Source organism: Globicephala melas, chromosome 10 (genome assembly GCF_963455315.2).
Source record: "Globicephala melas chromosome 10, mGloMel1.2, whole genome shotgun sequence".
Classification (NCBI taxonomy): Eukaryota; Metazoa; Chordata; class Mammalia; order Artiodactyla; family Delphinidae; genus Globicephala; species Globicephala melas.
The window spans coordinates 14,631,551-14,656,231 of record NC_083323.1 but is presented as its reverse complement, the minus strand read 5'-3'; the positions used below and the strand labels follow the sequence as shown (position 1 = coordinate 14,656,231).

The 24,681-nt window shown below is 41.4% G+C and overlaps 1 protein-coding gene across 4 annotated transcripts; it reads right to left on the bottom strand.

Annotated features, from left to right (window-relative positions):
• Positions 1-558: 558 nt before the first annotated feature.
• On the bottom strand, positions 559-24,067 carry PRDM4 (PR/SET domain 4). 4 transcript variants are annotated; one of them, XM_060306107.1, is made up of 12 exons: positions 24,003-24,067; positions 23,259-23,525; positions 19,989-20,122; positions 17,232-17,417; positions 14,849-15,643; positions 12,445-12,594; positions 11,316-11,434; positions 10,282-10,367; positions 9,163-9,290; positions 8,222-8,536; positions 6,484-6,652; positions 559-1,156 (listed from the first exon to the last, which is right to left on the bottom strand). In XM_060306107.1, the coding sequence occupies exons 2-12, from the start codon at positions 23,267-23,269 to the stop codon at positions 844-846; spliced, it is 2,406 nt and encodes an 801-aa protein (XP_060162090.1). In that variant the 5' UTR covers positions 23,270-23,525; positions 24,003-24,067; the 3' UTR covers positions 559-843. The 4 variants fall into 4 exon arrangements, with proteins under 4 accessions (XP_060162090.1, XP_060162089.1, XP_060162088.1 ...); XM_060306106.1 differs by lacking the exon at positions 24,003-24,067 and adding an exon at positions 23,875-23,951; XM_060306105.2 differs by lacking the exon at positions 24,003-24,067 and adding an exon at positions 23,828-23,865.
• Between the last annotated feature and the right edge of the window lie 614 nt (positions 24,068-24,681).

Here is a 24,681-nt window from a genome sequence, read left to right as displayed (position 1 = left end):
TTTTTATCTGTCCTCTAGGTACCTGCTGAAATTTTGGGAAGCAAGACCTACCCTAAACTCCCAAGCAGCCAGGAGAGATTAAGGTAGGTGGTGCTTTAAACTTGTTAGCTGTAGTCAAGAGTAACAAGCTTACGTTGTTATATTCCAATCCATTCTGGGATGAGCTTAAGTCACAAGTCTGCATAAAACAAAACACCAGAACCATAATCAGGACGACTGTAAGGCAGGGACCAAGTTTAGAGTGCTACCAAATCAGTGGCTTGGGAGAAAAATGGAATAATGAAAGAATTTAAAATAAATCTGATTTGTTTGGGCAGAGAGCAGCTCTGACTCAGGCATAAACGTATCACCCAATTATGTAAATAAAGAATAAATCTCAGGGCTTCCCTGCTGGCGCAGTGGTTGGGAGTCCGCCTGCCGATGCAGGGGACACGGGTTCGTGCCCCGGTCCGGGAGGATCCCACATGCCGTGGAGCAGCTAGGTCCATGAGCCATGGCCCCTGAGCCTGCACATCCGGAACCTGTGCTCCGCAATGGGAGAGGCCACAACAGTGAGAGGCCCGTGTACAGCAAAAAAAAAAAAAAAAAACTCAAAAGTTGACACTTTCCTCCCCATACGCCACTTAAAAATAGGATACATGCTCTTTTCTCAATCTTTCTTAAAGTGTTTTCATTAGGATACTCTTCTATAAGTGCTTTATCCGTTCCCATTTAGTCTGTTTTGACTGTTGGCTGGAAGGAAATCAGAAATTATTTTATATAAAAAGCACGGTAATGGATAACTGGTCATGTGTGTTTTTCCCTTTTGTATTTTCCATCCGAAACAGCTGGCTCCTTTTCCTTTCATTTATGTGTAGACAGAGCCTCGTCCGTGGGATACACAGCACTGCTAACCCGGCAGCCTTCTGCCCCCACAGGGTCCGCGAGCTCCTCCTCCTCCGAGTCGTCTTCCTCCTCCTCCTCCTGCGCTGATGAACTGGACGTGGGCCCTTTGCAGGTTTTCAGGTGTCGGGTGAGATGATATTTGGTTAGATAAGCCTTTGTACACTTTTCACAGACATAATCCCGTTTTCCTTCATGTGAATTGAGATGTTTCTTTAAGTGATTTGTTCTCAAGAACAGCTTATCACACTTGGGGCACTTGATCTGGCGTTCTCTAAGAGGAACACAAGAAAAAAACATTTGATTTGGGGTTACAAATGACAACTGAGGCACACACTTATTCTGCACAACCTCAGACCTTTGTCAGAGAAGCTCTACCCAAGTAGAATCAAACTTTTTTTTTTTTTAACAGGAGATGTATCATATAGAAGAGTCATAAAACATTTGTAGTTTAAACACCATAGACTGATTCTGCTTGTTTTAGAACTCTATGTAAAAGGGATCGTACTGTATGTATCTCTCTTGTGTTTTGCTTCTTTCACTCAGTATGATGTTTCTGAATTTCAATCAAGATGCTGTATCAGTAGTTTGCTCCCTTCCACGGCTGTAAGCTACTTACAAATATACCACAACTTATCTGTGGCACTGGCTCTGTCTGTTGTTAATGGGTATTCTGGTGCTTTCCAGTTCTTTATCACCACAGGCAAGACTGTTATGAACATTTCTACACTGGTGTGTGGATTTGCATACGCATCAGTTCCTCTAGGGCAGGGGTCCACGGCCTGTTCGGAACCGGGCCGCACAGCAGAGGTGAGCAAGAGAAGCTTCATCGGCCGCTCCCCGCGGCTCGCATTACCGCCTGAACCATCTCCGTCCCCCATCCGTGGGAAAACCGTCTTCCATGAAACCTGTCCCTGGTGCCAAAAAGGCTGGGGACCGCTGCTCTACGGCATATACTCAGGAGAGGCATAGCTGGATCAAAGGATATGTACATCTTCAATTTTACTAGATAATGCTACGCTGTTTTCCAACATGGCTGTATTGATATACACATCCATCAACAGCCATTTGTGAGTTCCCGTTGCCCCACATTCTTACCAACTGGAAAACTCAAATTTGAAAACATTTACCAATTGACCAATACACAATGGTATCTAACTATGGTGTTACGGTAGCCCCTACAACAAAAAATTATCCGGCTAAAGATGTCAGTAGTGTCAAGGATGGAGTAAACTTGGCCTAGACATTTAGAGCTGAAAAGAAACTTAGGGATCACACAGAGCAGGAATTTTTTAACTCTTTTTTTGAGCAGCTGAACCCTACGTCTTAATGAAAGTCCAATATGTGAAGCAAATAAAAGGGGGTTAAAATCCTTGATGGAGTGTGAGGGTGCAGTGGAAAGTTCTGAAGCCTGGTTTCCTTAGCATTTCTACCACCTTCTCCCAGCAGGACGTGGCAGAGAAGAATTCTGTGGAGCTACAGGACAGGGAAAACTCAGTTCCTGCCTCATGGAGCTTACATTCTAGTGGAGGACTCACACCATAAACAAATTAAAAATATATAATGTGATATCAGATAGTAATAAATACTATTAAAAAAAATGAAGCCAGGTAAGAGTGACAGAGTCCTGTTTTAGATGAGATAATCAAGGAAGGCCATTCTGAGGAAATGACAAACTTAAGCAGAAACCTGAATGAAGTGAGGGAGGAAGACAGGGAGATATCCAGAGGGAGAAGTTTCTAGGCAGAGGCAGAACAGTGCGAAGGCCCTGAGACTGTGTTCAGTATGCTGAAGTAGTAGCAAGGGGAGGCCCAATGTGGGTAAAATAGAACAGTATGAGAAAAGCAATAAAAGATGGAGGGGGACACGTAGTCAAGTACCACTACCACATCGTGAAGGGGCTTCTAGTCAATGAAGAATCACGACTGGAGATGTGCACAATCTGACTTATGTTTTAAATATATCACTCTGGCCACTGTGGACGAATACAGCATCTGTGTGTGGCACCTGTGTGTATATCTGTGTTGGGGAATGGATGAGGAGAGAGAAGAGCAGCAGGGAAGTCAGCTGCGACACTACTGAAGTTGTCCATAAAAAAGATGCTGGTGGTCTCAACCAGGCAAGAGCTGAATGAAGGAAAGAATGGAAGACTGAGTTGAGGACGACTCCAAGGTGTTTGGCTTGAGCCACTGGGATGAATGGTGGTATCATTTTCTGAGCCGGTGAACACTGGGGAAAATCAAGTTTGTTGGGTTAATACGAAGAGTTGAGGTTTGGACTTACCAGGTTTGAGCTGCCTAGCGGACATCCAGAACTCAGAGATGCTGAGTGAATGGTTAGTTATATAAGGCTGGGGATATAGATCACAAAGCCACGGGACTAAGATAACGACCTAGAGAATAAGCGCCCCACTCGTACTCTCAAGTTCCTTTCTTAGAGGAAGGGCAAAGTCCCATGCCTTATACTCCCAGGGGAACACTGGGAGAGGAACAACTACATTTGGCTTTAGGGGCTATAGTTCTTTTCTAAGCAGATAAATAGAATGAATTCCAATACTAACATATGCATTTTGAAATGCCTAAAAGTAAAGATACAAACAACTGAAAATTTTACCAATGATCTCTATAGGAAGTCTCATTCAAAAATATTGGTTGGGGGGGCTTCCCTGGTGGCGCAGTGGTTGAGAGTCCACCTGCCGATGCAGGGGACACGGGTTCGTGCCCCGGTCCAGGAGGATTCCACATGCCGCGGAGCAGCTGGGCCCGTGAGCCATGGCCGCTGAGCCTGTGCATCCGGAGCCTGTGCTCCACAACGGGAGAGGCCACAACAGTGAGAGGCCCGCGTACCGCAAAAAAAAAAAAAAAAAAAAATTGGTTGGGGAATTCTCCAGCAGTCCAGTGGTTAGGACGTTCACTGCCGAGGGTTTGGGTTCAATCCCTGGTTGGGGAACTAAGATCCTGCAAGCCGTGTGGTGCAGCCAAAATGTGTGTATGTATGTGTGTGTGTGTGTGTGTGTGTGTGTATGTATGTGTGTGTGTGTGTATATATATATATGGTGAATGGTGCTTCTTTTATGAATGACTTATACTAGCATAAAGTCTTGACAGTCCTAAAACAACTTTTATACCATGGGAGTTTGGTAGAGGCTTATTATATTTTGTCATCATGAGAAAGTGTCCAGATCCACATTTAAGAAAACTGCTTTCACTGGTCAACATCTGATAAAGCCAATTTCCACCCCAAAAGGAGATAAGCAGTTATGACTAATCTCAAAATAATTTCTATTTCATTATGCTGTGAAATGGCTACCATAAAAGCAAGTGCAAATTTACACATCACTTGAAAGAATAGAAAGTTAAGGTCAAGGAAGATAATAACTCCTCTTTATGTGTGGTTTTCAAGAAGTAACAATATAGCCACTTGCCAGAGATACTGTGAAACAAGTCTTTCATTTGGATCAACTGAGTAGCACTCAACACTGACTGGACATTAGACTCACTTGGGGAGCTTTTTAAAAATACCAAGGCCAGGGCTCTATCCCTGACCAACTAAATTAGAATCCCTGGAGCTGGGGCCCTGGCACCAATCACTGTTTTTCACATTTCCCAGCTGATTATCATGAGCAGTGTTATCGGTTGGATATTTGTCATCCCCCCACCCCCACTCCTAAATTGGTATGTTGAAGCTGTAACTCATAATGTGATGGTATTTGGAGGTGGGGGCCTGTGGGAGGTAATCAGGTTTAGATGAGGTCATAAGGATGGGACCCCCATGATGGGATTAGTGCCCTTATAAGAAGAGGAAGAGAGACCAGAGCTTGCTCGCTCTCTCCACCATGTGAGGACACAAGAAGGCAGCCATGCGCAAGCCAGGAAGAAGGCCCTCATCAAAACCCAACCATGCTGGCACCCTGATCTCGACTTCCAGCCTCCAGAAGTTTAAGAATATAAATTTCTTTTGTTTAAGCCACCACCCAGTCTATGGTATTTTGTTAATGGCAGCTCAAGCTGACTAATATAAGCAGCTAGACTAAATGATCCCAGAGATCTCTTTCAGCTCTAATTATGTACAATCATATCTAATATTTGATAATTAGTGTGTCAAATTTCTAAAATTTCATACTAAGAATGAAACCACTTAATGAAGACTTTGTTTTAAAAGGTCATTTTGAGAGTTTGGAATGTAGATCCAGACTTCTTGGATGTTTTAGTGTTTCAGGTTGCACTGTGGCTATGAATCAAAGAGCTGGTATAAAAGCAAAATATTTATCTAAAACCCATAATAAGAATATAAAGTTTCCATTTTTTATGGATTTCTAAATAATAATTCAAGCTAATGTTTTCTCCCTCTTCTAACACTTGCTAAAAGTCCAGGACCACAAAATCTGTTCTCTTCTCTCTACTACTACTGTAACTAACACAGGCTGGGCAATTAATTACACTTGGATCCATGCAATAAAATCCTAATAGGTCTCCCAATACTTGGCCTTCTCCTCCTTCAATCACCCTTTCCTGCTGCCAGAGTAATCTTTATAAAATGAACATCTCAAAAAAAAAAAAAAAAGAACATCTCACCATGACATTCTTTCCCTTAAAATCCTTCAATGCCTGTGCAAGAATGTGAATACACGTAACATTACTAACTATATACTTAAAAATGGTTAAGACAGTAAAATTTGTGTTTTATGCCATAATTAAAATACACACATGCACGCACACACACAAAGCACAGAATAGTTCCTGGTACATAGGTAGGGAAAATGCTTTGGTGACTCTCCATTATTTCCAGAATGAAATTTAATTTTTTTAGTTGGATAAAAGGCTCTTCATGATTTGGCTGCTGCCTCTCTCTCCCTCGCTCTCATATACACCTAATGCTCTAACTATAAAGAACCACTAGCGGGACCTCCTTGGTGGTCCAGTGGTTACGACTCTGTGCTTCCACTGCAGGAGCACAGGTTCGATCCCTGGTCAGGGAACTAAGATCCTACATGCCGCACACGCAGCCAAAAAAAAAAAAAAAAAGAAAAGAAAAGAACCACTCGCATTTCACAGTCCTTTTCGCATACTCCGTTTCATCTGTCTAGAACAGTATTCTCATCCCTTACCCTTCACTGTCTCCCCGAATAACTCTAATTTATCTCCTTTAATGCTTGCTCAAACTACCAGGACACTTTCCCAGGACACTGCAGGCTGGGCTGGATCCTCCTCTCTGGTCTCTCAGGACCCAGCGCTTACCCTGACATCTGCAACACAGTATAGCAATTACTCTTCTGTCTCTTAATGCTCTCCAAGCTCTTTAAATCCAAGGACCATCTCATCTTTGTATTTTTACCACTTAGCACAGTGCTGGGCATCAAGGAGGTACTTAGAAATTTGTTAATGAAATGATGTTTTGAAAATATGAAAAAAAAGGAAATACAGAGAGTAGAGGTGAAAAATAAGAAAAACAAGTGAAATCTTCCAGGATAAACCAAAACGTTAGTTTTCCAACCTCTGCTTGGCTACATGGAACACAGGAGGCACTGACGGGTGCCAAGGCAGGAGACAGATGACAAGCCTCGTTCCCCGCCCGAGGGGTGTTGGGCTGCGGGCGACTCACTGTGTATGGATGAGCACGTGCTGCTTGAGGTCCTGCCTCCGCATGAACAGCTTGTCACAGTAATCACACTTGAGGTTCTTCTCACCCGTGTGGATAACCATGTGGGACTCCAGGTGAGCCTTCTGGGTGAAAGACTTGTCACACAAAGTGCACCTGTAGTTCTTCTGACCTGCACATCAACCCGAATTACCATACCATGAATAAAACTGCCACGAGCATTCTCAAGATGAAGAGGCACACTGTATGGGTATGTAGCAGAGGCAGGAATAAAACAGAACTGACTGTAAAACTGGAACTTCACTTTCTGGGACTGTCTACCCAGAGCCACTCAGAGCCACTGAATTTATATTCTGCAACTAAAGCTAGTGAAGCTAATAAATCTGACCTCCTAGGACTGCTTACACACACACACACACACACACACACACACACACACACACACACACACACACACACACACACACACACACACACACACACACACTTTTTAATGTTTATAGCTAACACATGATATAAACTCTGGAAAAAAAAATCACTTATAACCCCAGTGCCCAACTTAATTCAATTATTTTTTTTAAAAAACTCATGAAATCTAGTACTTGCCTATAAGCAAACATATTTTTACAATCTACATTTTAGTATTCTTTTTTAAAACATTTAATATGACCTCATAAACCAGGGATGAAATAAAATCCTTTTAAGAATGCAGAAATAGGGACTTCCCTGGTGGCTCAGTGGTTAAGAATCCGCCTACCAATGCAGGGGACACAGGTTCAAGCCCTGGCCCAGGAAGATCCCACATGCCACGGAGCAATGAAGTCCGTGCACCACAACTACTGAGCCTGCACTCTAGAGTCCGCGAGCCACAACTACTGAGCCCACGCACCGCAATTAATGAAGCCTGTGCACCTAGAGCCCATGATCCGCAACAAGAGAAGCCACCGCACAGCAACCAAGAGTAGCCCCCACTCGCGGCGCAACTAAAGAAAAGCCCACACGCAGCAACGACCCAACACAGCCAAAAATAAATAAATAAATTTATATTAAAAAAAAAAGAAATAAAGTTACTCTAAGTCAGGGGTTAGCAAACCTTTTCTTACAGGTCGGTCAGAATCTTAAGCTCTGTGAGCCATATGGTCTCTGCTGAGACTACTCAGTCTTAATGGAAAAGAATGAGGAAAAGCTTTACTTTCAAAGATTTGGAGAATGAATGACCCAGCCAAGAAAACGAAACTAAAGCAGTTACTTTATAGCAAAGTAAAAAAGTAAGTGAAAAAAGTAAGTGCTAAGAGAAAGGGGTTGGTTTGTATGGAGTTTAGAAAATAGAAACTCAATAAATTTTGGCAGTGTTTACTGAGCAATATTCAAAGGAAAGAAACTGGCTGTGGCTGGTGACCAGGGGTGAGCTCTAATGGGAGGCTCAGGCTGTTTCTGTAGAATTCCCTTTAGGCCCAAACACATACATCAACTTCCTGATTATTAACTGCATTTTTCCAGTCACCTTCAAACTATGGTGGGGGCACCCGGAAAGTGAAGCAACTTAATAACGAGAAGTAATACTCTCTGAGGAGGCACAGTTATCCCACCAAGATTTATGACCCAACAAAGTCCTGCTGACAGCCAGCTGGATTCTTTCTAACATCTGATCTCAACTCTACCTGCAAGACTATCTTGCTGCCAAGGCCTTACTAATTTCTAATTTTTCAAAATTCCACTTTGATGGTCCAACACAACTTACCTGTATGTATCTTGAGGTGGGTCCGCAGGTTGCTGGGATCACTAAAAGCCTTGCTACAGAAATCACACTTGTGGGGCTTCATACCCATGTGACCCATAAAGTGAACATGAAGTTTGGAAGGAGAGATAAAAGCTTGGGGGCACATGGAGCACTTCCACTTCCTTTCTTTGCTGTGGCTTGGCCCATGGCTGCTGCTGTGGCCCTGGCTAGGAAGATGGTTATGGATGTGGCTGGTCAGGTGGGCTTTGAACTCTGTATAGGAACTGCACTCCTTGCCACAGTTACAGAGGTGCACATCTGGGTGTTCAGGAACACCTTAAGAGAAAGATTATTCAATGTCTCCTGATACTTAAATTTAAAAACTTGTTGATATTAGTAACTATTGCTTATAATTCTCCCTTCTACCAAAATTTCCAGCTTGCCCACTACCTGTAAAATTAAAACATCTTGTTCAATGCTCTAGTCCCAGCATCTCAGATAGCGTGTCAGGCACATATATAGGGAACACTTGGTAAATACTGGATTATAAGGCACCTTTCCTAGGAAAAAAACTTAAGATTTTGTAGTATACAAACTCCTAAACATCACTTGTCATCATGACACAGTGCAAGAAAAAGCCTATGAAGGTTAAACCAACTCAAGAAGCTTTGCTGTCCTTTATGAAATTAAATTGTAATGGTTCAAAAGGAACATAGGAACTTCAAATTCCACAAATCAAAGTCCTAACACAAAAGTTCATACTGTCTGGTCAATAACAATTAGCTTATGAAGAATCTCACGGATTTTAACACTTTTAACATGGGGTAATATCCTGCTTTTATATACACAAAGGTATGGGATTTGTTTCAGCTTACATGTAAATCATTCCCAAAACTCTACTACTGGTCCTTGGTGCTTTTACTATGCTAGATTCATAGCAAACAAGTCTTACATAAACTTACCAATCTGCTGAGCATAATCCCGGCTATAATAAAAAAGCAGTTCATTTTCAGGAGGGATATCTTGTGAGGTGCAGAAATAGATTTTTCCATCATGGGGATAAGCCACCAAATTCTGCTCTTCCCGATTCCTAAGTTATCACATTTAACAGATGAAGCATATTAAATTTATTTTATTAATTTAAAAAAATTTTTTTGGCTGTGCCACAAGGCTTGCGGGATCTCAGTTTCCCGACTAAGGATTAAACCCAGGCCACAGCAGTGAAAGCCCAGAATGCTAACCACTAGGTCACCAGGGAACTCCCATCAAGCATATTAATTTTGAAATATACACTAAACACATCATATCCCTACAGCAAAATCCTATATGAAAACTTAGATGTACTATTTCTCTGGGTCATTTCTCTAATTCCCTATACTACCTATTAGGAGTAACTTGCATAGAAACAGAATTCTTACTTCAATATCGTCCTTTATAGTCAGAAATACTACAGTCTGTTACTGGAAGAAAAATAAAGTCTTAAAACAATATAACAAAGACACAGAAATAGATAGCTGAACAAGAATTAACCACAACAGCAGCCTAAGGGGTTGACTAATAGCTAATATAAAGAAAAGGTACCCGGGCTTCCCTGGTGGCGCAGTGGTTAAGAGTCCGCCTGCCGATGCAGGGGACACAGGTTCGTGCCCCGGTCCGGGAAGATCCCACATGCCGCGGAGCAAATGGGCCCATGAGCCATGGCCACTGAGCCTGCGCATCCGGAGCCTGTGCTCCGCAACGGGAGAGGCCACAACAGTGAGAGGCCCACATACAGCAAAAAAAAAAAAAAAAAAGAAAGAAAAGGTACCCACTTGCAAGGTCAATGGTAATTGTATCATTCCTTACTGCATTAGTAAGTTGAATAAACTGTTCATAAAACAAGGATAGTTTCTTATATTTTGATTTATAATAACCCTTAGTCAACAACTACTGGGGTGAAGAAGGTGAAAAGTCTTAGGTTTTAAGGTATGTTCAGATATCACTGTCATTTGGATTCTTCGATTCTTCCCTATTTTATTCAAAGCTTCCTACTGAAAAACATCTGAATCGTAACTATTTCTTTCATCCAAGTCTACTCTTACCTGGCTTTGCGCACAAACATCATCCAATTACATTCATTTTCGTCAGTTGTAATGATGCAGAATTCTAGGACACCACTGTGGTATATCTGTCAACAAAAGGCAAACATACACATCAGATGAACTGAAAAGTGATACACAATGCTACTAAGTTTAGTCTAGCAATAATCTCATTTACTTTGCAGTAGGTACCAACTTTCCTAGTCAGTGTGAAAATACATGGTTGTCTTCTCAAATGTTTGTCATTTCACCAGTCCCCCTATTTCCAGCAGTACAATAAAGACCACTAGAGACCTACAGTTAGTGCTCAGTGTATAGAATCATGTTGCTCTTGATTATTCACATTTTGGCTTGACTGGAAAAGACATAAGAAACAGTCCGCTTGTCTTCACCACCTACCACATGAATGGACATTAAGGTCAGAGAACCACCTCTTCTCATTATTTCTCCAATGCACGTAGCATTCCTCTATGTTTACTCCTGGATACCACAATTAAAGTCCCCAATGCCAGTGGCACTCTACCTTTCCAACTATCACAAGACCCATTTCCCCCTTATTTCAATTTTTGCAGGCATCATTCTCAACCTATGACTAAAATTCTATATAAACATGTTATAGGAGTAGCTGTTTATATCAAAAACTTAAGTTTCTAGCCCCTTCCGTTAGAAAACTAGAGAAATAATCTTAGCTTCCAATTCTAGAATTGTTTCCCAAGCTAAATATTTGAGGAATGTTTTAGTTGATTACAAAATAAGACTTTCAACATATAAACAAAGTCCATGGCCTCAGCTGCCACAAGTAATAAAAATGAATAATCGTTGAGTTATCTAACAAAATGGAGACTAAAACAGTTTATCTTCCATATTCAATACCTGATGTTTTGCTATGTATAATAAGTTGGCTACTAAGAACAGAGAGAATGTACTATTAAATGACTGATAAGCGAAAGGCACTGTATGAATCTTGGCTAAGTTTTTAACTACCTCATTACAGTAAAAGCAACCAAAAGTCATAGAAAAGTTTCATAAACACTGACCTTCCAGATATGATTAACTGCCTTGTCTGTCCATTCTGCTACTTCCATGGAGTGACTTTGCTGGCCAATAAGAGGCCCAAAGCAAGTCCGCACAGGAATGGTTTCTCCAGTCCATACACCTATCAGTGGAAGGACATGAACTACACAATCAATCATTTAAACATCTAATCAGATAGAGAAGAGAGTAGCTTAACTCATACAAAGAATCTTATTTTCAATGAACCTAAGTACTACTGATATTCTAGCACTCCTGAGAGGTATATAAGTCTTATGGGTCCTATCCTGTAAATAAGGAAAAAGTAATAAACAGATTAGATAGGGGCTCAGAAGAAATAAGCAGAGTAAGAAGCAGTATCAGAAATTCCTGAACCATTTTTATACACAAGGAACCAAACCATGTCCCTCCAAATACGTTATTTTGGAGTTGATACATAAAAAAGAGTAGAGAACATCATTCTATCATAAAAAGGTAAAGCAATTACTACAAAATAAATCAAACTTCTAAGATCACTTGTGCTTAAAGCACTGCTCTTTACTATCTAAGCTGTTTATTGCTTTCAATTGACCCATGCCTAAGTTACACCTGAAAGAATAACGAACCTAGTATTGTATTTTCGAAGAATGGCACAGTGATGCAGATACCATGTGAAGTTCCAATATGGATAAGCATACTTTGGCAGTCTACATTTCTTATTACCTTTTCCTAAGGAGTATTAGGCAATTTACAAACATCTAATGTAAATATCTTTAGTGATAAAGAAGTTATCAATGGTGAATTTTCAATGTTTTATAAAAGAAACTAAGTTTCAAGGAGTGCTTTGTCATGATTATTGATAGTGGATGATACAGCTGAAAATAAAAGTCAAGTCTTCAAAGACTCAGGCTAGGATTCTCTCCTCTATTCAATTCTGATTCTAAGAAACGGGAACTTTTCCAATAAAGTTTTCAACTTGATGTACTGCTGTCACCCCTGGACAAGACAAATATTCCGTAAAAGGATAAATCTCAGCTATAAACTGACTTCTGGATCAACCAAATAATCACTAAATTACACACATCCACTTTTACAACTTCACCCTACAAAGGAAGAAGAACCTCTGATGGGGTTTTATGGTTCCAAGGGTCTTACCAACATCTGCTCCCACAATTGACTGGCGGAGAACAAGCTGCTTTGGGAGAGAAAGCCTCGCTCTGCTCTCTATTGGAGTGTCAGGAACAAAAGTCACCGGTCCGTGATCTGGGCAGTCTGAGGGATAGGCTCGGTCACAGAGAGTGCACCCTGCAGATGGGAAATTTGAGACATAAATGGGGTCAGTTCTAGCAGGCAAATGACCACCTGCTTTTTTATTTAAATACAAATTATTAAAATGTAACCAGTACGAAGCAAGGTTCTAGCAGAAATTCTCTGATCAAAGAACCACTTTCTTACACTAAAATATATATCCACTGTTATATCTCTCTTCAGCAACATTTGATATTTTTCTTTTGATCCAACTGGACAAGTTTTCTATTCAATGCGTAAGAGAAAGACTGATCAAAAAATAAGCCTACATTACTTCAAGAATCAAGTATATTATTCCTTACATTGAGTAGATAAGTAATACCTTGAGATACGATGTTCTAAAGTCCAAAAGATTCCAATTCTACCAAACTATAAGAGGAAACTGAGTTAAAATGCTGTAGCGATGCAAAGCCAAAACAGAGATGACAACAGAGCACAACAAAGTCAGAGTCAGCTGCACCACTGCTCTCTTTTGCTTCACTATTAACAAACTGGCTGACCACGCTTTGATGACAAGCTCTTAAGACAAAAAAAAATATGCAACCTGCTCTTTGGGACAGCAGGTGAATCATATTCTTGCAGACATATTTGCTTAACATTCTTAATTCTTATTGTTCATGCGGTCTTTTTGCATTGTCAGAAAAAATGCTGAATTCATATTCTGTTTCCTGTGCTTACTGTAACTTCACTTTTACAAGCTCAGGAGTGTCCTCCTTCTCTACAAATCTTCCATTCTATTCTTTTACTTTCCTTTCTCACTGCTACCTTAACAGTAGTATTAATGACCCTATTTAGTCAATGATTGTGTTCAAACTTTCCAAATTCATTCACAAAATAGTTGTAAATACATAAACCTTAGAATCGCAGCCTTCTAGGTGCCTTTTTCTCCTAAGAAATCCATTAGAAATTACTGCCTAAATGGCATAAAATATCAGTAAGTTTTCATATTTAGCCAAAGCAGTAATAATATATTACTTCTTCGAGTACTACTTGATTAAAAATTCTTTGAATATCAGACTAGAGATCCCCTACACTCTATGAGAACTTATTCTCCAATGCTCTTAACAAGAAACCATGTTAACTCTTCAAACAAAGGAGATTCAGAATTCATACTGCAAAAAATGCTTACAGGTTTCCTTTAAAGATATACAAATGGCCAATAAGTACATGTAAGATGTTCAACATCATTAGTCATTAAGGAAATGCAAATTAAAACCACAATGAGATGCCACTTCACACCCACTACAATGGGTATTAAAAAAAAAAAAGTCTTGGCAAACATGTAGAGAAAATGGAACCCTCATACACAGATGCTGGGAATGTAAAATGGTGCAGCCACTTTGGAAAATAGTCTGGCAATTCCTCAAAACGAGGAATTCCACTCCTAATATATATCCAAGAAAATTAAAAACATATGTTCATACAAAAACTTGTACGTGAATGTTCCTACCAGCATTGAGTATAATGGCCAAAAAGGAGAAACAAAATAGTCATAAAAGATAAATGGATAAACAAAATGCGGTATATGCACACAATGGAATATTCTTCTTCCAAAAAGAGGAATAAAGTACTAATACATGCTATAACACGGATGAGCCATCCCAGCATTATGCTGGAAAGAAGCCAGACACAGCCACATAATGTATGATTCCATTTATATGACATGTCTAATAGGCGAATCCAGAGAAAGTAGATTATTGGTTGCCTGAGAATGGGGGGCAGGGGTGAGAGTGACTGCTAATGGGGTTTCTTTATGGGGCGATAAAAATTTTGGAATTACACAGTGGTGATGGTTGCACAACCTTGTCAATGTACTAAAAACCACTAAACTGTACACTTTAAATGCATATGCGAATTATATTACACATGATCTAATAAATATGTCTTATGTTGAAAAAGCAAATGGCATGTCACACAGAACACCTTACTGAAATTTACTTCTATAATTAACTATCTGTGAAATCTTGGGAAATACCTTAAGCATTATTAGGCTAAGCTTACCTGTAAAATACAGAAATGACTGTTTCCTTACTTCAGGAAGATGCTATAAGAACCAACAAAATGTCTATATACTGTTTGGCTTACCTGAGGAAAAGGCACCACATTAATACAAAGGACAATACAAAGGCAAATAAAAGTTCCAAAGTCTAGTTACTTTCTATACTCCCTTACCTAATTTGTGACTAAACCTGTTAAGGATGATGGCCCTTTCTATCAATATCTCCAAAAGAAAAAGGCTAAGCACACTCACAAATTGTAAACAAGGTTGCCATATTTTCCTTGTTTGAATTGGAGTCTTCCATTTGCAGTGAAGGTGGTACAAAAGAAAGACTGTCTGAAGACACATCTACATGACCTGTCCCCATAGCAACCTCCTGGGTGATGGAGGAGACAGCCACAGGTTCTAGGCTTAGGCCAACTTCATGGAGGGAAACAGATTCTAGGGAGGCGAGGTTGTGTGAGGTAGAGAGTGCCACGCTTACAGAGTTGGTGCTCATGGCCACGGTGTGGATGGAGTCACTGAGGGCACTGTCAGACATTCCGTTGACCCGACTTGCAATGTGGTCTGTCTCCATGACCACAGGGAGCTCCAGGCCATTCCCATGAATGGGTATCACACCACCATGTCCTACAGTTTCTGCTGCAAGGTTGTTGCTCACAGAATCCACAGACAGAGGTTCATGACTTCTGGAGCCATTTGGGATTTGGGTATGCTCGCCTGCAACACCATCCATGGTAAGCTCTTCTGCCATTCCATCTGTAGAGATTGGGCTGGTGACCCTAGAGACGTTCTCCATAGTGATTGTTGTGTCCAAGGCCACCTCATGGCCATCAGTGGGATGAAGACTTTGGGCACCATGTGTGTTCACAGAACGAGAGTCTATTGAAACAATGCCTGGTTCTAATCCAACATTTCCATTGGACTGATAGGGATCTAGCGCCGAAGGGTTATTGGTGATAGATAATGCTGTATTACCATCAACATTTATAGAGTTAGGGTGGATATACTGAGGAGGTGGTCTGTCAGCTAAATAAGATAAAATGCCTGAGAAAAGGAAAAGATGAGATATCAGGAATTTTGCAGTATATTGTTAAATATAAAGAATTCCAAATTCCTTACAAATGTAACTAAACTAAAATAATCTCCTACCTATTTCTTTGGTTTGATATCTATATACTTTATAAATAGCAACATACATATACCACAATTCAGTTTTTCCTGTGAAACTCAGAAATCATAAAAAATTAACTATGTTCCTTTGAAGTCACTAGAAATTAATCACTTATAAATGCTGCCTTTAATATATACATGGCTGGAGTTCCTGAGTCTTAAGATGCTGAAATCTGCTCTATAAGAGTTAAAAGGTAAAATCATTTAAAAGATTTTCCATGTGAAAAATAAAAATTAAATATAATTTTTAACTTATTAGACTATCATAAAACATTAGGCTCTATTCAAAACAAGTCACAATTATACCTGCTTTATTAAAACAGAAAAAAATATTTGAACACTCGTGCTTATGAAGATGTGGTGAAATGGTACTTGCTGCATTGCCAGTAGGAGCCTAAATTTCTAAATCCTCTTTGGAAAGTATCTACAATAATAACCTCAAAAATGTTCATACCCTCTTGCACAAGAAATTCCACTTATGGTAATCTCACCTAAATGCATTTTGTAAGTATTATACACAAAGACATTCATATATGGTTATTAAAAAAACTGGAAAAAACTGTCCAACAATAAAGATATAATAAACCATGGAATATCCACTCAGTAGAATATAATGCATCATTAAAAAGGATAATTATGAAAACCACACAGCAGTTGGGAAAAATAACTATGTAAAAATAGAGAAAAATATTAAGTAAAAAAAAGGGTACACAATTGTATAGAAAGTACTATATAGTGTTAATTATGAAAAACAGTAAAAACCTATACATAAAAATAAAAGACAAGAAGGAAGTACACCAAAAAGATGGATGATGGGACTATGAATGATTCCCCTTCCTCCTTATTTGCTAAATTTTTTGAAATGAGTATATAATACTTCTAGAATAAAAATTCAATAAACTTTAATTTATAATAAACAATGACACTTGTAAGCAGGACATGTGGTTGATAGGAATTACAACTGCAGAATTATAAAAACTGAACCAAGGAGATGTTAGAGGAGACAAGAAAAATTGTTTATGTGCCATTAAGAAATTAAGCTTAGGGCTTCCCTGGTGGCGCAGTGGTTGGGAGTCCGCCTGCCGACGCAGGGGACGCGGGTTTGTGCCCTGGTCTGGGAGGATCCCACATGCCACGGAGCGGCTGGGCCCGTGAGCCATGGCCGCTGAGCCTGTGCGTCCGGAGCCTGTGCTCCGCAGCGGGAGAGGCCACAACAGTGAGAGGCCCGTGTACCGCAAAAAAAAAAAAAAAAAAAAGAAATTAAGCTTAGTCAAACTGCTATGTTAATATGTTATCTATATGTTCTAAGAGGAAAAGTACATAAATATGAACAATTTTTTCCCACAAAGATTAATGTCTAATAGTGACAAACAGAAAAAAGTGTTATTCAAGCCTTCAAGAACTGAAGTTAAGAGCTGGCTGAATTCTTTCTCCTAAATTCCTGAATAACTGTAACACTTACCAGGTAGAATGGTTCTGAAGTAACTGCTCTCAAGGTGGGGGTAAGGTGGTGGAGGTAGGGTGTAGTTTCTTTCAGGTAACCCACACATCACCCCTCGATCCCCAATACCCATTGGGAGCATGAGAGACAAAGCAGAAGGCAGAGAGCTCAGGGAGGGACCCAGGTTTGGAATCGCCACTGGCAGCCCTACAAAAAAAAATTTTTTTCTCCATTAAAAGTAAGTATCTTAGGGCTTCCCTAGTGGCACAGTGGTTAAGAACCCGCCTGCCAGTGCAGGGGATATGGGTTCGATCCCTGGTCAGGGAAGATCCCACATGCCGCGGGAGCAACTAAGCCCGTGCGCCACAACTACTGAGCCAGCGCTCTAGAGCCCGCAAGGCACAACTACTGAAGCCTGCGTGCCTAGAGTCCGTGCTCCGCAACAAGAGAAGCCACTGCAATGAGAAGCCCGCACACCACAATGGAGAGTAGCCCCCGCTCTCCGCAACTAGAGAAAGCCCACTCACAGCAACGAAGACCCAACACAGCCATAATTAATTTTTTTTAAAAAAGTAAGTACTTTAAAATTCTGTAATCACTTGCTCAACTCTTAGGAAGGTTTTTGCAATGGGCAAAAATCTCACCTAGAAGCCCTTTACATCCACAGATAGGTAGTGTTGTGCAGACATCCACAAACAAGTCCTACATTTAGTCAAGTTAGTTTTAAAATGCCAACTTGATCATCCAGTTGTCTATTGCTCTTAAGTATCAAAGCATTTAATTACAATTAAAAACCTAGTTTAAATACAATTTAAGAAAACAAATTATTAGAGATAAAAAGAATGGGAAGAAACATACCAAAGATCAAAGAAATATATCAAAGTTCAGAGTGGTCTCTGAGTAGTGATAGAACAGTTGTTTGTTTTTCTAAGAATTTTCTTTCTTTCTTTCTTTCTTTCTTTGGGTCTTTGTTGCTGCGCACAGGCTTTCTCTAGTTGTGGCGAGCAGGGGCCACACTTCGTTGCGGCATGTGGGCTTCTCATTGCAGTGGCTTCTCGTTGCGGAGGACGGGCTTCAGTAGTTGTAGAGTGCAGGCTCAGTAGTTGTGGCCTGCGGGCTCAGTAGTTGTGGCGCAGCACAGGCTTAGCTGCTCCACGGCATGTGGGATCTTCCCGAACCAGGGCTTGAACCCGTATCCCCTGCACTGGCAGGCGGATTCTTAACCACTGTGCCACCAGAGAAGTCCCCAGAGTTTTTTAATTTATTTTTGCACTTTACTATATTTTCCATTTTATATGGTGAGAACGTTTCACTTAAAAAAAGATATGCTTCTGGGCTTCTGGGGGCTTCCCTGGTGGCGCAGTGGTTGAGAGTCCGCCTGCCGATGCAGGGGACACGGGTTCGTGCCTCAGTCCGGGAAGATCCCACATGCCGCAGAGCGGCTGGGCCCGTGAGCCATGGCCGCTGAGCCTGCGCGTCCGGAGCCTGTGCTCTGCAACGGGAGAGGCCACAACAGTGAGAGGCCCCCGTACCGCAAAAAACAAAAACAAAAACAAGAAGGCCTGGGCACAGCAACAAAGACCTAATGCAGCCAAGAAAATTAATTAATTTTTTAAAAAATGTTTCTACTTGGATATTAATGTAAAGCTAAATGTAAAACTGTACATACATATTTTCATATAATCTTTTGTATATATGCTGTACTTCATGATTTTTAAAAATTTGTACTTTATATTTACCTTGGACTATATCTATCCGCAAGTGCTAAAGTGACCCTGTGCCTACGTATCATAATGAACAATCACCAACTTGGGCAGTGCTGATTCGCATTATTTTTGCCAGTGGCAATATTTTTTAATAGGTTTTTCCTCCTCAATAAGTGTCCACTAATGGAATGCCTAAGACATAATCAAATGAGTTAAGAAGTAATACTTTTTTCAAAAATTTCTTTTGTGGACACTAAAAGAAATGTGAAGACACCCTAGTTTAGACAAACCTTATTTAACGGCTGCACATTAGTAATTAAGCAGGTAATTGTCTATAGAGAACTAAACAACTTAATAGATTTAAAATACTCTTAAACATTAACTCTTACTTTGATAAAATCCAATACATTACAATGTCAAAGACCGAAGAATCACTATCTTGCCACTGTAAGACTCAATGGCTTACTTGTTTCATTTCTATTTCAGTAGAAAGGAAAAATTGAACTAGCCAGATAAAAAGGTTTTAAAAGTACAGCGATGGGGAAAAATGAGCTTTTCCTATACTATTATTCTGTCCCAGTACTGAGGCTCAGGGGGAGTTCTACGTAGGAGCTCCATCTCTGAAACCTCCTCTTTGACCATAATTCTAGGCCTGGTGTGTTTGCAGCTGTTGCCAGTTTGATATCATAGAAAATAAAGCTGAATTTCCCATGTGTTCTAGGAATAGTTATTACAGTAACTTTGATTCTCTCCTAATAACCCAGGGACAGAATGCCAAGGGGGAAAACAGATGAATGGGTAACCCTAGATAAAATGCCAAATCAACTACAGCTCTACAGACAAAAGGCCACTAACCCAAGAAGAGAACAACCAGAAAAAAACCGCTACTCCTATTCTATCCACTAGGACTTCAGTACTCTAGAAAAATTGCTGCCACATGTGGAACCACCATTTAGACCTGCTGGGCTTCTCCCTTCTACTCTTAAAGGGGCTTTCACCCCCCTGTAGGCTCCATTTAGAACTGATAATGCAATTAAGTGCTGAAATTCAGTCACTCTCCCTTACCACTCACCTGGGGCTGGGATGGCATTGTGAGTGGGTGAGGCAGCCAACCCCAGGTGACTCCCTGAGACTGGCAAGGCATTGCTCACAGAGGATGAAGTCAGCTGCTCCATCCCCACTGGGCTCAGGTTCATTTCATTCATCCTAAGAAAGAGCAGACACAACCAGTTATGCAAAAAATTACCTCAGTGACTCTGTTTAAGGTACTGAAGAACCTGAAACAATGGAGGTGGGGAAATGGGACTTAACCAACTATGACTTCATTTCTATGCTCACAGCTCCCTGATAACTAGTGTCATTGGGATTCAGAGATGTTAACTCAGCCATCATATAGCAGAAACAGGATTTAACTCAGGTGTGCCTCGCTCCAAACCCTAAGCACACTATCCAAAGCAAAGTTTGCAATCCTTAGAGCACACTGGCAACAAGGGTTTGTTTTTTAAATTCACCTAAGTTTTTTCCTTCACAGTATTTAGTTTCTCCAACCAGCTTATTACTTTAAACCAGGAGTTTTATAGACAGTCTGTTTTAACTTACTCAAAGAATTTTTACTAATTCCTTTTACCAGGAGTTAAAGTGATACTGGGTGTGAATTAGATTACCAATCGTATAAAGAAGCACCATATCTTCTCCATGGATCAGCATTTTATTAAAATTCTGTATAGATACCTTAATAATTAATCAATTTTAGTAATATCCTCCACATATCAAGGTTCATTAGGCAAGCTTTGCTAGCTACGTTATAAAAAATTACTTCATATTTGCTCACCAATTCTACAAAATAAGGTAACCAAGGAAACAGTGGCTCAAAGAGGGCTTGTCATATGCCCCAAATCACACAGCAATGAAATAACACAGATCATGCTGCAAAATACTGTCAGAAAGTTTTTCAATACACCAAACTTTTTTTATCTAGAGACCATTTTTGGCTGAAGAATCTGAGAACTGCTTTTTCCATAAAATCCATCTTGTAGTGCCATTGACAAAGTCATTAATAAGAGTATACTGATTTGAATAAGATACTACTAGAGATTGTTATCAGTAAGTATTAGTTCCTATGTCAGAATTTAGAGACTGCCATATTATAAACAACTTCAAGAGGCCAGCCAACAGGCTATCCAAAGGAGGTCACCAGTGACCGCCAATGCTTATACTGAGTTATCAGTGATTCAAGTTCATGCGCATGCACCTATGTACATGGGAGGGGTGAAGAACAGGAAGGGGAACCAAATCGGTCTACACACTCCTTAGCAGTGAAGGCAAAACTTAATACGTTTTTAATCTGAAAAATGGCAATATCAGCTGCCAATCAACATGAAAATAATAACAACTAATACTTATTACTCCCTTACTTTAGGTGTTAGGCACTGGGCTAAGTGATAACATGTAATTACCTCACCTAATCCTTATAACTATTGTGAGGTAGGTATTATTCTTAATCCCATTTTAGAGAGGAGAAAATTGAGACTCAGGCTAAGAAACTTAACCCCAAATTACATTAACTAGTAAGTGGTAGAGTCGGGATTTAAATCCAGGTCTGCCTAATTTAAGAAAACTAGTAAGTCGCAGAATTGGCATTTAAGTCCAGGTCTGCCTAATTTAAGAAATCTAAACTCTTAACTATGACTAGAAAAAGACAATTACAATAAAAGAAACTCTTTGCCTTTTACAGTCCCAACACTTATGATCTGTGTATTTATATTGTGGAGTATGGTTAAAGTCCCACATAGACCTATTCCTGAATTACTCTCTATCCATAAGCTTCAACCTTACTCCGGGCTAGGTATCTCATACAACTAGGCTCCCAGACGTTAATAAAGTGTACAAAGCTGAGGGCGACACCCTATATAGAGTAGGCATTCTGAAATATGTATTTGATTTGGATGAAGCAATGCAAACTCATCTTTACTAGAAAGACAACTAGCATCACATGGCAAATGAGATACACCTTATGAAAGACAGCACATTAATAACAGTATTTAATTATGCTATAAAAGAATGCAAAAATCCTTATAGCCTAAAGAAGCGATAGCTAACAATTTTGAAGGTTTCTGGGTTTGGGGTGGTTTAAAACAGACTTTTCCTGTGACTTTATAGCTACAAACATTAACTAAAACTTTAGAACCACTGGAGCAGTAATGACCTACAAAAAAATGGTTACGATAATTTTTTTAAGTACAATTAAAAGTCTGTAGCTTCAAATTCCATGCTGAAAATTTCTGAGTATTAATCTGTGCACCTCATCTCAAGATGAAAATCAAAACGGTGCTTCTAGGTTGACTCTTAGGCCTTCTCAAACCAGTTCAAACCGGAGTTTAATGTGAGAGGCTCAGCAGATTTCTGCTTTGCTGTGAGTCACTAAAATGTGATGATCTCAGCAGCCATAAACCAAAGGTAACTAGTATCCCACAGAGAGAAAGCAGATGAAGGGAATTTACAGTATGAGCCTCAAAAGACTCCCTCATTCCAAAGTGCAAGTCTATTCTAGCTCCTTTTCCCATATGGGATGCTAGGAAGCAATCTTGGGAGAAGGGCCAGAATCAAGATACTAAGCTCGCTCTTCTTCCCTATGCATTCATTGTAGAATCATATCCTTCATCTTCTCTAGTTTATGTGACCTATGTATGAACCATTTGTTGATCTTACGACTTTTTCTTAGAATGACATAAGAAGCTAACTGAAATGCAGCCACTTTGCAAATGCAATGGACAGTTTCAGTAATTTGGATGAACTTTTTTTAATCTTCCTTATCCTCAACATACAGCCTATGAAAGGACTCATAAAGAATGGCCAAATGTAACTATTTCTCTGCCACACTTCTGTACTGTAGTGGCATGGTACCACAAAGTACTTTCAACATTAACACGGAGCCTGCACAATTAATAACTTAATTTCTCTACATTACCAGCCAAGCCAGACGGTAACCAGCAAAATTCAAGGTGAAACATGGTTTTGAGCTAAAAACACACTTCGAAATCCAGATGAAAATATTATTAAACGCGCAAATAACTCAAAGACAAGGATAAAGATGTCCAACGAGCCAACAATCGACGTAATGGCTATTCGGAACAACTACTCACATTTGGAGTAAATCAAATTTAATGAGAGTATATTCAACCCAATACTGGTTTCTGGATGTTTTGTTCCCTTTGGGACAAACCCACTTGCCAATCGCACCTGTAACCTGCCCAATGGCACCAAAAACAAAAGCACTCTTAAGTCTCATTTGCCAAATGTTTTCCAAAGATGTCACCAACGCTGAGCTCACCAAGCTACTCACCTGTGATGCATCTGCTGGGGGCCAAGTGTCAGAGGAACGCGCACACGGGTGGTGGAGAACCGGCATCAGGGTTTGCGTTCCAGGGTCACGTGCTACCGCATCTTGCTTACAACCGCTGCACAAACGCGGCCATTCTTCCCCGGGGCCGCCCGGGGCAGCCCAACTTCTCCCGAGGGCCGGCGGCCGCGCACCCCGCCGCGAGATAAGGCATGCCGGGGGACACCCGGGGCCTTTCCTCCAGAAGCTTCGGGAGGGGGGCTACCTAACCTGAGGGGGAGGACAAGGGCGGTCACCAAAACACGGGAAGGATGCAGCCCCCGTCCCCTCGCCGCCAGAGAGCCCGGGCCTGCTGACACTGCCTCCCAAGGGCGGCCAAGTCGCCCGCTCGCCGGCATGGGGCCCGCAGGCCGCCCTCGCCCCGCCCCGGCCGGGCCCGCGCGCAGCCCACCTGCCGGCCGCGCGGGGGTCGCGCACGCCTGCCCCACCGCTTTGTTCCTCATCCGGGCAAAGCTCGCCTCGGGGCCCTCCCCGCCAGCACGACCCCCCGCCCCGGGGCCCGCTCGCCTAACGTTTCCCGCCCGGCCCGGCCCAGCCCGCAGTGTCCTCAGGGCCGCACCCTCCAAGGCGCGTTTCCGGCTCCTCAGCCACTCTCGGCGCCCGCTGCCCCGCCCCTTGTGCGTGCGCCCCTCCCCGCCACGGCCCGCAACCGGCGCCAGCGCACCGACTCCCCTCCCCCCAACCCACCCCGTTCCGCGCTTGGGCGCCGCGGGGACTCGGGCCGGAGGGGGCGGGCCGTGAGAGGCTCGGCCCGGAACGCCTCGTCTCAGTCCGGCCGGGTCGAGTCGAGCGCCGAGCGATCGATCCCGTTGCTAAGTAACCAGGGCTGACGTGTGCGCAGGGAGTGAGTTCTGAGTCTTATAAATCCACCACACTTAGGATTTCAGTCTTCCTGGCATTCTCCTAGTAGCAAAGCGTGCGTCCACGCAAGCCCACAAGATTTGAAATAAGGGACTTAACCTAGAGGTGTTGGTGGTGTTGCCCAGGAGGAGTTGAATATCCCGAATATTTGTCGTCATACGTTACATCTGAAGGTTGCTCAGTTTCCTTGCTTGAAGTCATAAAGAGTGGTGTTTCGGATTTTGTACAAATTTCCTTCCCCTTCTCTCTTTGCCGTTCGTTCCCTACTGCATGTCAGGCACTGTGCTAAGCCCTAGGGATACTGAGATGGCTTTAAAGGAAAGTTGTCCAAGTTCGTGAGGATTGGACAATGAAACTACAGCACACACTACCTGTTAGCTTCCATTCACCAGCAGAACAGCAGAGACCCAGGAATTCCTCCTTTCATTCAGAAGACATTTACTGAATTACATCTCAAACATAGGATACAAAATAACACGCAGGTCTTTACTTTCAACAGCTTGCA